Here is a 15,289-nt window from a genome sequence, read left to right on the forward strand (position 1 = left end):
AAAGAATGCAAAGAAATTTCCTTAGGATGTGTAGGCTTAGGACATAGGGACGGTAGCACAATGTCTTCATTTAAATGAAACCCAGAGACAACCTTAGGAAGGAACAGCTGACAGGATCACAACACCACTTTGTCCTCATGAATCACCAGGTAAGGTGACCAACAGGACAACGCAGCCAACTCTGACATGCGACGTTCTGGAAGTAATCGCTACCAAGAAAGCCACCTGAGAGCAGAGGCATTTCTCTAATATTTTCAAAGGGAGGTCTTTAAAGCACCAACAGAACCAAATTGAGATCCCACAGAGGTACCAGGGATCGTACCGGAGGAGCCAGATGGTGAACTCCCTGCACAAAAGTGTGAACCAAGGACTTCGCCGCTAACGGCCTTTGGAAAAAAATAGCCAAGGTGGAAATCTGGCCCTGGATGGTGCCCAGAGCCAAACATTGATCTACACCCAATTGTACAAACTCCAACAGGCAAGACACAGAAAAGGAGCGAGGAGAAACCCTCCACAACTCACACCAAGTAATGTACGCCTTCCAAAACTCAATGATAAACCTTCCTGGAAGTAGATTTCCTAGCTTTCAACAGCGTAGGAATCACCCACTCTGACAGCCCTCTGTCCTTCAACACCTGGTTTTCAATAGCCAGGCCGTTAAAGCCAGCGACCGTAAAGCAGGATGGAAGATTTGTCCCTAAGACAGAAGATCTTCCCTGTGGAATTTTCCAAGGGACGTCTGCTACCAGTCTTACCAGGCCTGAGTACCAAGATCGGCGAGGCCAGTATGGTGCAACCAGAATGACTGGAATTCCTTCTACCTCAATTCTGCGTAGCAGTCTCAACAGAAGTTGTATTGAAGGAAAGGCGTAATTTAGATGGTACTGACCCCCAAGGGGCCACCAGAGAGTCTGCGGCGTCGGCCAGAGAATCCCAAGGCCTTGACAGGAACCTCTGCACCTTTCTGTTGAGACGGGAAGCCAGTAGGTCCACATTGGGGGCCCCACACCGAAGACACAGTTGATGAAATACCTCCAGGTGAAGAGACCATTCTCCTGGATCCAACGTCTGCCCACTGAGATAGTCTGCTTGCCAATTCTCTACCCCAGGAATGTGCACAGCAGAGAGGGCCGGAACATATCGATCTGCCACTTCCAGGGCACTATTTCTGCTCCCTTGATGATTGACACCAAAACGGCCTGCCACACTGCTGTAAAGAGGAAGAGGAAACGCTGACATGACACTAGAGGCACCCGCTGCCTCAGCACTGCATCAGACTATAGGAAAACGGCCGTCATTGAGACTCTATGGGTTAACTAAAAACATGGCGGCTGGACTACACAAACATGGCCGCCGAAACCGGGAATACAGAATCCATGTCAAAATGGCAGCACCAAGCGGCGCTATATGGGACCCTGGACCCCAGGTAAAAAAATCACAGACCCTAGTTCACACAGGAACAGTTGATTGTAGTTCACACAGGAACAAAAATAACAAAGAAAAAGTAAAAAAATCAATTTAAATAGGAATAAATGCCAGGACCGCAGATCCCAGCAGAGAGCCAGGTCCCTACTCCTAAATAGGCAGAAAAAAACTGGACTCCTACAGCAGGAAGTGATGGTATACCCTCTGGGACTGCCCAAATGGAGTAACCAAAAAGGTTTCTGCCTAGTCCTACTTCTAGAGAGAGACCATAAAGCCCAATGGTCAGAAGACTTGAAGCTGTGTCCGTCAGTGAACGAAAGAGAAAAACAATTTTCTCTTTCGTTCATTGACAGACACAGCTCCAGAATTTTCTTGACCATTAGAACGTCCCAATGCAGTGTTAAACATGAGGGGTGGGAAAAAAAACACAGCAGAAAAAATTCAGTAAAAGGCTAAACCTAGACAATCAGGTAACATGGAGCTCAACCAGGAACAACTGGAGCTCACCTAAAAAATCATACATCCTCAAAGAGGACTAGTCCTCTCAAACAGCGGCCTGCAAAATTTTGCGAATAAAAGCAGCATCCGCAGATGCCAGCACATCTGTTTTATAAAATTTTGTGAAAGTGTGCACAGACTGGTGACCAGGTGGCCGCCTTGCAAACCTTCACCACTGATGCCTGATGGCGGAAGGCCCGGGTGGCACTAAGCACCCTTGTAGAATGCGCCTTAACAGGGAAAGTTGGAACCTGACCCTTGATTGAATAGGACTGCACTACCGTCTGTCTGATCCATCTGGAAATGGTCGCAGCAGATGCGGCCAACCCCTTGTGAGGTCCATCTGTAAGGACAAAAAGTGAGTATGATTTCCTAAATGACTCGGTTGCCGCCAAGTACACCCCGATCGCCTGAACCACATCCAGGGAATGCAGGGCAATCTCCCTAGGATGCTTAGGCTTAGGACACAAGGAGGGCAACACAATGTCTTCGTACAGATGGAAACCAGAGACAATCTTAGGAAGGAATGACTGACAAGGGAGAGCCACCACTTTATCCCTGTGAGCCACCAAATAAGATGAATGACAAGACAAAAAACAGCTGCATGCAGAAGTAATCGCCACCAAGAAGGTTACCTTCTGGGAGAATGTAAGCAGCGGAATCTCGCAAAAATTTTCGAAAGGCAGTGTCAGGGTTCTAGTCGTACCCGCCAGACGGCTAGGCGTGGCCACCCCACTGGTGCCTTTCAGAGGTATTGAACCTGTGTCCTTCTGGCTTCCCAGTCTGCAAACTAGCCTCTGAGCCACTTCAGGACTTTGGAGAACTCCTGTTTATTCCTGTATTGCCTGCAGCACTAGGGGGCTGAATTTCACCAGAGGCTCAGACCTGTCAGTAACTCTCCAGCTGTATTTAATACCTAATTAACAAGGTATAAGACCCTGCCCCTCCCTAAGGGCAGTGTCAGTTCATTGATTCTGGTTTCCTGGTTTGGTTCCTGTTGTTTGAGTTCCTGCATTCCTGTTTGTTTCCGGCATCTGACCCCTGGCTTCACCTGACGGTTCTCCTGCTCTAGTCCTTGCCTGTATTTGGACCTGGTTATCCTGAACAGCCCCCGTGCACAAACTCACAGGCCAGGTGGCTTCTTACCTGGTCACCCTGGTCTGTGTTTGTTTGCAAGGGTGAGCATAAATCTCTGCCTGAATGACTCCCAACAAAGGTAAGCCTTGACAGAATGAACTGACCTAACATGGAGTCAGCAGAGATGTGCAAGATGCTAACCCTGCAAGTGTCCAGCCTGGCCCAGACTGTTTCAGAGCTGCAGCGTGAAATTCTGTTACTTAAAGGCACAGTACGCCCAGTCTCGGAACCTGCATATTCAGAGCCGTTTGTTGTCATGCCTGAGAGATTCAATGGTAGTCGTGCTTCTTTCCAGTGCTTTAAGGTGGACTGCGAAATTTTATTTGCCTTAAAGCCTCGGACATATGCCAGTGACTTTATCAAGGTCCGTGCGGCTATCAATCTGCTGTCTGGATGGATCAAGACATGGGCACACCAGATGTTGCTTGCTCAGAATCCTGTCCTTGACAGCTGGGTGTCCTTCTTGACTGCATTGGACTCGCAGTGTAAGACCTCTAGAAAACCATCTACTCCAAGGTCAGGTGTCAGAGAATCCAAGATACCCAGAGACAGGGAATACCAACACCACACGTCAATGTTGCCATCTTGTGAACCTGTTCATAGAGAAACTCCAGAGGTTTCCCATGTTCCTGCCGACTCTGAAGAACCCATGGAGATAGGTCTCATAAAGATAAAGACCAAATTGACACCTGATGAAAGAGACCGGAGGAGAGGCCGTGGTCTCTGCTTTTACTGTGGAGAAAGAGGGCACTTTATCTCTCTGTGCCCTACGCGCCCTCCTAGACCTCGGGCTCTCCATTTGGGTGCTGTTCAGTTATACCCAGTCAGCAATACACCTCTGTCTGTGAATTGCCAACATTGTTGTCACACAAGTTCATGTTCGTCTATGGCCAAAGGTACTCAGACCACTGTGATTGAAACCACCAATGTCCTTCAGGTACCTGATAACGTGACCTCTGTGACACTTCTGTCTAAAGCCCCAGAAGAGGCAACGCTGTCTCCTAAAGATGCAGTTCTTATTAGTACCAACACTACTTCAAGCCTGCTCGAAGAAGATATACCACCAGACTGTACCTATGCTTCTGATGGTACTGTAGTCTGCAAAAAAGACTTGCGTTTATTTGAGGAGGCATTGCGTGCCAGACGCTCCACTCCTGCTGAGGAAAATGTTCACGCCCGGCGGGCGTCCCTAAAGGGGGGGTACTGTCAGGGTTCTAGTCGTACCCGCCAGACGGCTAGGCGTGGCCACCCCACTGGTGCCTTTCAGAGGTATTGAACCTGTGTCCTTCTGGCTTCCCAGTCTGCAAACTAGCCTCTGAGCCACTTCAGGACTTTGGAGAACTCCTGTTTATTCCTGTATTGCCTGCAGCACTAGGGGGCTGAATTTCACCAGAGGCTCAGACCTGTCAGTAACTCTCCAGCTGTATTTAATACCTAATTAACAAGGTATAAGACCCTGCCCCTCCCTAAGGGCAGTGTCAGTTCATTGATTCTGGTTTCCTGGTTTGGTTCCTGTTGTTTGAGTTCCTGCATTCCTGTTTGTTTCCGGCATCTGACCCCTGGCTTCACCTGACGGTTCTCCTGCTCTAGTCCTTGCCTGTATTTGGACCTGGTTATCCTGAACAGCCCCCGTGCACAAACTCACAGGCCAGGTGGCTTCTTACCTGGTCACCCTGGTCTGTGTTTGTTTGCAAGGGTGAGCATAAATCTCTGCCTGAATGACTCCCAACAAAGGTAAGCCTTGACAGGCAGTTTCTGAAGAACCGACAGTACCGAACTGGGATCCCACGGAGGCAATGGAGACCGCACAGGCGGAGCCAGGTGGCGAACCCCTGAACAAAGGTGCAAGCCAAGGAATGCGTAGCCAAAGGACGTTGAAAGAAAATCGCAAAGACCGAAACCTGACGCATGATGGTACCCAAGGCCAGGTGCTGTTCCACACATCTTTGGAGGAACATCAAAATTCGAGCCACCAAACGGAGAGAAACCCCCCCCAGAGACTCACACCACGCAATGTACGACATCCAGACGCGATGGTAAATCTTCCTAGAGGTAGATTTCCTAGCTTTTAACAGCGTGGGAATCACTGAGTCAGACAACCCCCTATCCTTCAGCACCTGGCTTTCAACAGCCAAGCCGTTAAAGCCAGCGACTGTAAAGCAGGATGGAAGATCGACCCTTGGGCCAATGTGTCTTCTCTGAGAGGGAGCCGCCAAGGGACATCGGCAACCAGCCGAATTAGATCCGCATACCAAGATCGGCGAGACCAGTCTGGGGCCACTCGGATGACCGGAAATTCCTTCTGCCTTGATCCTTTGCAGAAGTCTCGACAGAAGTTTCAGAGGGGGAAAGGCGTATACCAGACGGTACTGTCCCTTACTGTCCCTAAGGAGTCACCAGTGCGTCTGTAGCATTGGCTAGAGGATCCCGAGACCTTGCCACGAATCTCTGCACCTTTCTGTTGAGGCGAGAGGCCAACAGGTCCACCTCCAGAGTTCCCTACCAGAGACACAGCTGATGAAACATCTCCGGATGAGGTGACCATTCTCCCTCGTCCAAGACCTGTCGACTGAGGTAATCCGCCTGCCAATTGTCCACCCCTGGAATATGTACAGCGGAGAGAGCTGGAATGAAAAACATTCCACCCACCTTAAAATGTTGGCTTCTTCTCGAGCCGCTAGGACACTTTTTGTTCCCCCTTGGTGATTGACATATGCCACGGCCATGGCATTGTCCGATTGAATTTGTACCGAACACCCCTGAAGACGAACCATCCAATGGCCCAGACAAAGTCTAATCGCCCAAAGTTCCAGTACATTGTTCGGAAGTCTGAACTCCTCCAAAGTCCAAACCCCCTGAACACATTCTGTGCCCAAGACACCTCCCCACCTGGACAGGCTTGCATCCGTGGCAACCACTGTCCAGTACGGGGGAAGGAAGGATTTTCCCTGTCGAAGAGCCGGAGAACGAAGCAATTTCATCCAGGGAAGAACCAAACAGGCGATCCCCTAAAAGGGGAAAATACGATAAGACCTTCTTGGAAGCTTGGTCCGCAAACCAGCATTTCAGCCATTTAATGCACCGAAGGACGACTGCTGTCACGGACAGCCTAGAAACTAAGTGAGTCGCACTCAGAAAGGTATCACAGATAAACTGTAACCCCTGGACCAACTGGTCCGCCAGCTCCACAAAGGCAAGGGGAAGCTGTTCTCCCTCCAGATCCTGGCGCAAAAGCTTAACCCACTTCAGCAAGGTCTGGGACACCAAGGCAATGGTGAACACAGGCCTGAGGACTGAATGGGCCATAGTAAACATGTGACAGAACAAGGTCTCTCACACCTTTCATGCATACCATAACAGTGGAGGTGTTATGCACTGTACTCATTAGGTACATATACACAATGTTCGACCTGCACCAGTGAAAGAGTCAAGTACATTCAATCTTATGAAAAAAGTTTCAGCTGTGGCTGTAGGTAGTCTTTTTAGGAGGTATGCAGGATAGTTTAATCCCTGGGGTTAGTGGAGATGGATGGTGGAGGTGGCTGCAGGCTTCATACAGAGCTAGAGGGACTCTGCAACATACGAAAAGGGATAGGAGAAGAAAAGCAGCACCACCTCAGTGTAGATTAAAAGGTTATTTATTACATAAAAACAACGTAGTAACTCACACAGAGGAAATCGTTGATCAGCAAATGGTGATGGTTCATCTGCAACACTGCAGGGATGTTCGGGAAGTACACTGTGGCGGCCGTGGTCCTGGCTGTGCCGGTGGAGTCCGACACTTCCTGTGGTTCTGGCAGCATTCAGTATCCAGGTTTACATCCAATAGTGGCAGGGGGGTACTCGCGTTCGGAGCATGCGTGATCCTTCCTCAAGCGATGCTCTTACATGTAGGAGGGTTCCCATGTGTAGTTGGCTAGCATGTCGAGAAGATGTATGCTGTCTCTAACATAAGATGGAAGATTTTGTGCCAGTGGTTGTAAAAACTGGTCGATATAAATAGAAAAATAGCTAGTGACACTCTCCATGGCTGCCACGATGGGTCTGCCGGGTGGATTGATTGGGTCTTTGTGAATCTTCGGTAGGTGATAGAAACATGGTCTGCTGTAGAGATCATGTTTCAAGAAGGCTGTTTCTGTTTTGTTAATAATTCCTTCTGATGCAGCATTATTGATGAGTTGGTGTGCTTCTCCGGTAAATTCTGGTAAAGGGTCTTTTTCTAATTCGGTATAGGTGTTTGCGTCTGACAATAGTCTGGCTGATTCTTGAAGGTAGTTGGATCTATTTTGGACCACGATCCCACCACCTTTGTCGGCAGACTTAATGATGATGTTGTTGTTTTTGGTGAGATTAGCCATGGCTAGACTTTCTTCAGTGGAAAGGTTGGAGTGGGAACCTCGAGTGGTACGGTTTTGTTGGCAAAGTTTTTGGATGTCTTTATAAACTACCTGGTAGAAAGTTTGTATGTAGGACCCTTTAGAGGAGGTGGGGTTGAAGATGGATGGTGGGCGAAGTGATGTGTGCGACACTGGTGAAGAGGTAGGCAAATGTTGGCTAAGAAATTCGACATATAGGTCCTCATTCTCGGTGTATAGTTGCTCCAGATGTAGTAGGGCTGTTAGATCGGAGGGAGTTGAATCTAGGTCCTCGGAGTGGGGGATAGGGTCGAAATCAAGCGTTTCTTCTGTAATCTTGTTGTCATTGCTTTTTTCGATTTTCATATGAAAGAAGCGTTTTACAGTGAGATTTCTGATAAACCGGTTAAGGTCTATGAAAAGTTGGAACGGGTTGGGGCCAGCGGTTGGAGCAAACGTGAGACCCCTGCTGAGCAGAGATACTTCAGGGGGTGTTAGGGTGTGGTTGGATAAATTGAAGATTTTAATGGTCATCTGGTCTTTCGTTTTTTGTCTTTTGCATCCCCCCCCCCCCCCTTTGCCTCTTCGGTGTTTTTTCTTTTTGGAGATGGACGGGGGGTTTGGACTAAAAAAGACAAATTTTCCAGACAGCTGGGTAGTGTGGGTTGGGCTGAATTTGAGCCTTTTGCGACATTGGTGTCTGGTTCCTTTGAGGTCTGGGTAGAAATGGGATGATTAGCCTTCGTCCTCTGTTTAGGGTTGTCACAGGAAGATGAGGAGGTTTTTTTGTTGTTGTTGTTTTTGGACTTTGGTGTTGAGCTGTGGCTGGATGCAGGCAATAATTTAGTAGTTGTAGAATGTTTCTTAGGGTGGATTTTTGGACTTCTGGCGGGGGGTGGACGAGTGCTCTTAGGGAGCAATGCTGTGGGTTTGGATTTAGGTTGAGAGGGGTGTGTTGAAGGTTGCTCTGTAGAGCGAATGGATGGGAAAGATAAGAAAGATAAGGAAAGTAAAGGCTGAGGGTGGGGGAAGGGTAGGTTTTCCCTCAGTAATGGGATGTTTGGTGGTGGTGTTATTTGTGCGTTTCCATTGGAAGATGCGGTTGAAGTTGTAATCGTCAAAGTCTCTACGTATTTTCTTGAGTTTGATGCCTAAGAAGGAATCTTCGTATTGTTTTGTGTGCCATTTGAGTTTCCTAAGCCAGGAGATGGGTAGATGCGGGGTATTTTGAATGAGAGAACCTCCTTGATTTTGAATGTTCTTTAACCACTTAAGCCCCGGAAGATTTTACCCCCATTCCGACCAGGGGGTATTTTGCGATTCGGCACTGCGTGAATTTAACGCACAATTGCGCGGTCGTGCGACGCTGTACCTAAACGAATTTGACGTCCTTTTTTTCCCACAAACAGAGCTTTCTTTTGGTGGTATTTGATCACCTGTGCGATTTTTTGATCACGCGCTATAAACAAAAAAAGAGCGTCAATTTTGCAAAAATAGCAATATTTTTCACATTTTTTAATATGAAATTCCCCCAAAAAAAAATGTAAAAATCAAAATTTTTAAAAATTTTCGGCCAATTTATTTTATGCTACCTATGTTTGGTAAAAAAAATCGCAAAAAGCGTATTTTGATTGGTTTGCGCAAAAGTTATCGCGTTTACTAACAAAGGGAAAGATTTTTGTCATTTTTGTTGTTTTTTTTTTTTAACGCGTAATGGCGGCGATCTGCGATTTTTTTTGCGGTACTGCGACATTGCGGCGGACAGATCGGACCCTTGACTGACATTTTTGACACTTTTGGGGTTACCAGTGACATTTCTACAGTAATCAGTGCTATACATATGCACTGTTACTGTAAAAATACACTGGTAGTGAAGGGGTTAACTTTATTTGGAAGGGAGGGGCTGTGTGTGTCCCTAGGGGCGTGGTTTCTACTGTGATTGGCTGTGGCTCTAGCTGTAAGGACACTGATCAACGGATCTACATACCAGATCCGTTTTATCAGTGTCTTTGCAGCGAGGAGAATGACAGGCAGTTTGTTTACACAAGCTGCCTGACATTCTCCCTCTCCCCCGCCGATCGCCGAGTGACCGGCGGACATCGGGTCCGCTGGTCACACGCGCGGGGGGGCCCGTGACCACGCGGGAGCGGGAGCGCGCCCCGGGGGGCGCGCGCTCGCTCCCTAGACCCTCACAAGCAAGCAACGTAGCCCTACGTTAGTTTGCCTGTGAGGGGCTGACCGCCGACGTAGATAGTCGTGCGGCGGTCGGCAAGTGGTTAGAAGTTCTGTGTATTTTAATTCTCTTTGTTGAGTGATAATCGTTATCCATTTTTGTGTGCAAAATTCAGCCACACTGGACCATTCCGTTGAGAGGGAGGGGGATAGGAAGGAACATGTCTTGGTGTTCCTTAAACCTCTTGGGTTGATTTTGTGCATTGAGTATTTTTGCAGGAAGAATTTGTCCCACCATTGGAAGTTAATCATGTTAATCGTATCTTCCATTTTCCGGAATTGTGTGCATAATGGCCTGTATGAGGGGCGAGGTACTGAATACCTGGCTATAAAGAATTCTGATGGGAATAATGTATATAGTTCATCTAATATCCCAAATTTGGATGCTTCTACTTCATTAATAATATCCATCTGGAAAAAGGTGTGGGGGGGGGTACTGGGTGGAGGGAGGTGTAGGGGCAGTGGTAGCAACAAGGTGTATAGTAAAACAATATTTAAAACAATATTAAAGCAGTATTTAAATTACTAGTAACATGAGAGTATGTATCATGAGCAATGGGTACATGGCATCAGATACAAATCACACATGACATTGCAGTTGTATTCACATATGTTGGACAGACAGCATGGAAATGGACTACAGTAGAATAGGTACCAGAGATTTCACAGCAGCAAAAGGTCGCTTCTATTTGGAAAAAAACAACGCAGGACAAGACAACGTTCGACCTGCGCCAGTAAAAGAGTCAAGTACATTCGATCTTATGAAAAACGTTTCAACTGTGGCTGTAGGTAGTCTTTTTAGGAGGTATGCAGGATAGTTTAATCCCTGGGGTTAGTGGAGATGAATGGTGGAGGTGGCTGCAAGCTTCATACAGAGCTAGAGGGACTCTGCAACAGACGAAAAGGGGTAGGAGAAGAAAAGCAGCGCCAACTCAGTGTAGATTAAAAGGTTATTTATTACATAAAAACAACGTAGTAACTCACACAGAGGAAATCGTTGATCAGCAAATGGTGATGGTTCATCTGCAACACTGCAGGGATGTTCGGGAAGTACACTGTGGCGGCCGTGGTCCTGGCTGTGCCGGTGGAGTCCGACACTTCCTGTGGTTCTGGCAGCATTCAGTATCCAGACTTACATCCAATAGTGGCAGGGGGGGTGCTCGCGTTCGGAGCATGCGTGCGCTTTCCTCAGGCGATACTAGTACCAAGATCGCCGAGGCCAGTCTAGTGCCACAAGAACAACCGGAATGCCTTTCACCGCCACACGGCGAAGAAACCTCGGCAGGAGTATGAGCAGAGGGAAGGCATAAATCAGCCGATACTGGCTCCAAGGAGCCACCAGAGCGTCTGTGGCATCGGCCAGAGGATCCTGAGACCTGGCCACAAACCTCTGGACCTTTCTGTTGAGGACGCAAACAGATTAACCTCCAGGGTCCCCCTCCGGATGAAGGGACCATTCCCCTTGATCCAACAACTGACGGCTCAGGTAATTCACTTGCCAATTCTCCACACCTCCTTGGCCGCCAGGACACTCTTGGTGCCCCCTTGATGATTGATGTAAGCCACAGCCGTGGCATTATCTGACTGTATCCGAACCGGAGAACTGCGTAGCCGGCTCGTCCAGTGGAACAGGCGAAGCTTGATCGCGCTCTGAGCTCCAGAATGTTAATCGGCAAGGAAGGCTCTCCTGATGCTGAAGTCCCCTGGGCACAGAGCTTCCCCGCACTCCACCCCAGCCTGACAGGCTGGCATCCGTGGTGACCACCATCCAGAACAGTGGTAGGAAGGATTTGCCCTTACACAAAGTAGGAGACTGGATCCACCAGGATAGGGTCGACTTTGTGGGATGACTCAAACAAATCTGCCAGTCCAATGACCGAGGGTCCCTGTTCCATTTTGTCAGAATCTCTTTCTGCAGAGGCCTGGAATGAGATTGAGCAAATGGGACGGCTTCAAAGGTCGACACCATCAGACCCAGGGCCCTCATGCAGGGCCACAGGGAGGACTGATCGGCTTCCATCAGCAACCTGATCGCCCTTTGCAACTCCTGTAGTTTGTCCAAGGGGAGAAAGACCCTCGCAATAGCGGAGTCGAGAGTCAGCCCCAGATAAGTGACCCGTGCAGATGGTAATAAGAGCAGATTTCTTGAAAATGATTGTCCACCCGAATTCTTGAAGGGTCTGAACTGTAATAGAGATGTTGTCAAACAGATCGTCCAACAGGAGATCGTCCAGATATCCCAAAATTTAGATTCCTCTCTGATGTAACAAGGCCAGCACATGGGCCAGGATATGGTAAAAACTCTGAGAGCGGAGGCGAGACTAAAGGGTAAAGCCACAAATTGAAAATGCTCCTCTGCCACCTCGAAGCGGAGGAATCGCTGATTTCCCTCGAATATGGGGATGTGGAGATACGCATCCTTGATATCGATGGAGGCTAGAAAATCGCCCTGATTCAAGGATGCCACCACCGACCGAATGGACTCCATTCGAAACTTCTCTACCCGCACAAAGCGGTTCAGAGCCTTGAGATCCAGGATTGGATGCACCTTGCCCTCCTTTCTGGGCATTGTGAACAGATATGAATAGAAACCTTGAGAGTGTTCCTGTGGAGGAACCGGCACGATCACCCCTTGAGCCAGGAGGTCCTGCACAGCTTCCTGAAGATCTTTCAAACGCTCTGGAGACAGGTGAAGATTTGACAAAAAAAAACCTGTCCCCCGGCCAGGACCAAAATTTGTACCCAGGAACAAATCAGTTCGCGAACCCATTTTTCTTGAATGAAGGAAGTCCAGGGTTCCTGAAAGAAGCGCAGATGCCCCACCATTCCAGAAACGGGTGAGGGCGCCCCTTCATGCTGAAAATGACTTGTCCGCAGCACCCGACTGACTGGTCTTCGACTTGCCCTAGTGCTTCTTAGACCCTCCAGAAGCTCTGAACGGCTTACCTTTTTCTTGCGCCCCGGGGGCATGGAAAAAAACATCTATGAGCAGTAAAGGAAGGACCCTGCTTAGCACAGGATGTTTTGCCTTTAGAGGACTGAGGAAGAAGAGTACTCTTCCTGCTAGTCAGACCCTTGATCAACTCATCCAGTGAGTCACCAAACAAACGCTCTCTCAGAAAAGGAATATCCGTCAGGGCTTTCTTGGAAGCTTGGTCAGCTGACCAGCTCTTCAGCCAAACCATGCGCCGTTGGGCAATCCCCACAGCCGAAACTCTGGCCACCAGGAGAGCCGCATCCAGGGACGCATCACACAGGAACACCAGGGCCTGGGCCATCTGGTCCTCAAGTTCCATCCATTCTGGGGGAACTACATCAGGGTCCAAGTTCTCTTTCAGAACCCTAATCCATTCCGTAACTGTTTGTGATACTAAAAACAGACACAAAGACCGGTTTTTAAAATGGAACCCGCCAACACGTGAAGATGGCGGGAAAAGAATTCCACCCGCCTGTCCATCGGATCCGTAAAAACCTTGTAAATTGTAGATTTGTTCAACCTGGAAACAGGGTGATCCACCTTAGGTGGCACCGTCCAACGGTTGGAGACCGTATCAGCAAAAGGATACCGGCGTTTAAAGCATTTTGGCACAACTAGCACATGCTTAACATGCCGCCATTGGTCATTCACAATATTATGAAAAGTCTCGGGATAGGGAAAAACTTGCTAGACTTTTGGGTCTTGCGGGAGCCAAAGGCCACCCGTGTCCCTGCCGGCTTGGGCTCATCAGCCAATTTTAAGATTCCCTCACTGAAATAATCAGGGCTTCCACCAAAGCGTGTTCCCGCGTTGCAGCTGAAGAAGACAGCTCCTCTTCACCATCTGACTGCGAGGACAGCAACCCTTCAGGTAGGGGGGCGTCTGTGGTGACCACATCAGCCTCTGAATTAGAGGACTCCACCAAAGATGGAGAAGGCAGTGGCCGTTTTCAGCTATTAACCTTTTTCATGACAAAATCAACTTTTGTTGTCAGGTTTTCCAGAGTTGCTGAAATCGCGGCCAGCGACTGCGATCCGGACTCTCCGGGAGTCGCATAGAGTGGGTCTGAGGGTGAATTTACATAATCCATAATCAAAGTTACAGAAAAATGGAGTACTGTCACTTTATGAAGCGCCGATCGCGGTTCCCACCGCCGATAGCAACGGACTGCAGATTCCCCCTGAAATATATTCTAACAGCAGAGTGTTCAGGGATATGCCCGCAAGGATCCCAGTACTGTACTACCTCCAGAGAGAACCCTCCTGAATAAACTGCAGCAGGAAGAAGAATAACATGAAGTGACCTCGGCCTGGATGTAAAAGTTCACGCTGCTAGTTCAGTTCAATAGGCCTACACAAAAATGGTTGCCAATGCATTTTAATAGGAAGCTCAGGGAAAATGGCTGCCCCATACAAGTCAATGGGAAAAATATACACATTGCCCACACTTAAGATGGCGGCATCCACGGCCGGCCATGCGGCCCGGGATCACCACAATGAAGGCCTCAAGGATCTACAAGACCCAGCAAGAAACAAGGTACTATTGCCACCCCCCTCAGGATGCCAGGTGCCCCAGTTACATAGCCCCCCACAAGGGGAGGGAGACAGGGCACAGAGGCCGGGTACCTGACAGGCCAGGGGGATCTTTTAGGAAGTACAGGTCCTATTATCCCCAGGAGAGGGCCCACATCCCCCCCAAGACCACCATGGGCAAGGGGGGTCACATTTACTCACCATACCATGGACCAGGTGGACTCCGGGCAGACCTCCTCCCACCCGTAGTGAGGGTGCTGCCAGCCGAGGGGTACGCTGCGACTCAGGGCGTTTCAGGACGTCGCATCCCGGCGAGGCATCTGCTCGCAGGCTCGTCCCCATCCGGAAAGGGGCACCGTCGTAGCGAGGCCTAGTGCGGGACTATAACCTGCTCGTGCTTGTAGGCCAGGCTGGGGGGATCATAAGGATCTAGATTATCCAGTGCGAAACCCCAGCCGGCAGTGCTTGCAGATCAACAGAAGGATCCCCCTGAACACTAGCTAGCAAAGTGAGTAAAGAGAAATAAAACTAAATATTCTGAAAAGAATAAAAAAACTGAGACCTAAGTCCCAGCAGGAAACCTAGGTCCTACTCCTTCTCTAGACAGAAACAAACTGGTTTGCTGAGCAGAAGGTGTGTGGGTTATGCCTGTGGGGACGGCCCTGTGGGAGTGTACACCCATTCAGCTAATGAAGATGGAGGCTGCGTCTGTCAATGGACGATAGAGAAAGACACAAATTATAAGAGGGTATTGCGCACTGCACAATTTTGGCATCTCATGCTAAAAACAAAGTAGTTCAAAGTATTACGTCATGTTTAGTCATTTCAACAGCTTTTTGTTTTACTTTATTGGTCTACAAATAAATAAAGCTCTTCAAGTTTTTGATTACTTACTGTATCAGCTTGAATTAGTTCTGCCAAATATATAATGAGGTCCTCTGCAGAGTTTAGATGTAGCCCTAGTCTAAGAAATGCTGTAGTAACACATGCTGCAGCAATCACTGATGGAGCAAATGCTGAAATGTTGTCTGTCAAGAGGCAAGATATAATCATTTTCTTCAATAACTAAAATACAAGGAATTTCATAAACAAGTGTACAGGTGTTTGACTGTATTTTTAAGTAAATAAATTCA

General features: G+C 48.4%; 1 protein-coding gene across 1 annotated transcript in view; it reads right to left on the reverse strand.

Moving 5' to 3' along the window:
• Positions 1-15,289, reverse strand: part of CCND3 (cyclin D3) — a gene marked incomplete at both ends in the record, with an annotated part of 88,908 nt that overhangs the window by 10,260 nt on the left and 63,359 nt on the right. The window contains one exon of the mRNA XM_082248033.1: positions 15,051-15,184. Within this exon, the coding sequence (XP_082104159.1) occupies positions 15,051-15,184 (134 nt within the window). The remainder of the gene's footprint in view (positions 1-15,050; positions 15,185-15,289) is intronic.

Source organism: Pelophylax lessonae, assembly GCF_965119305.1.
Source record: "Pelophylax lessonae genome assembly, chromosome: 2".
In the NCBI taxonomy this organism is placed as follows: Eukaryota; Metazoa; Chordata; class Amphibia; order Anura; family Ranidae; genus Pelophylax; species Pelophylax lessonae.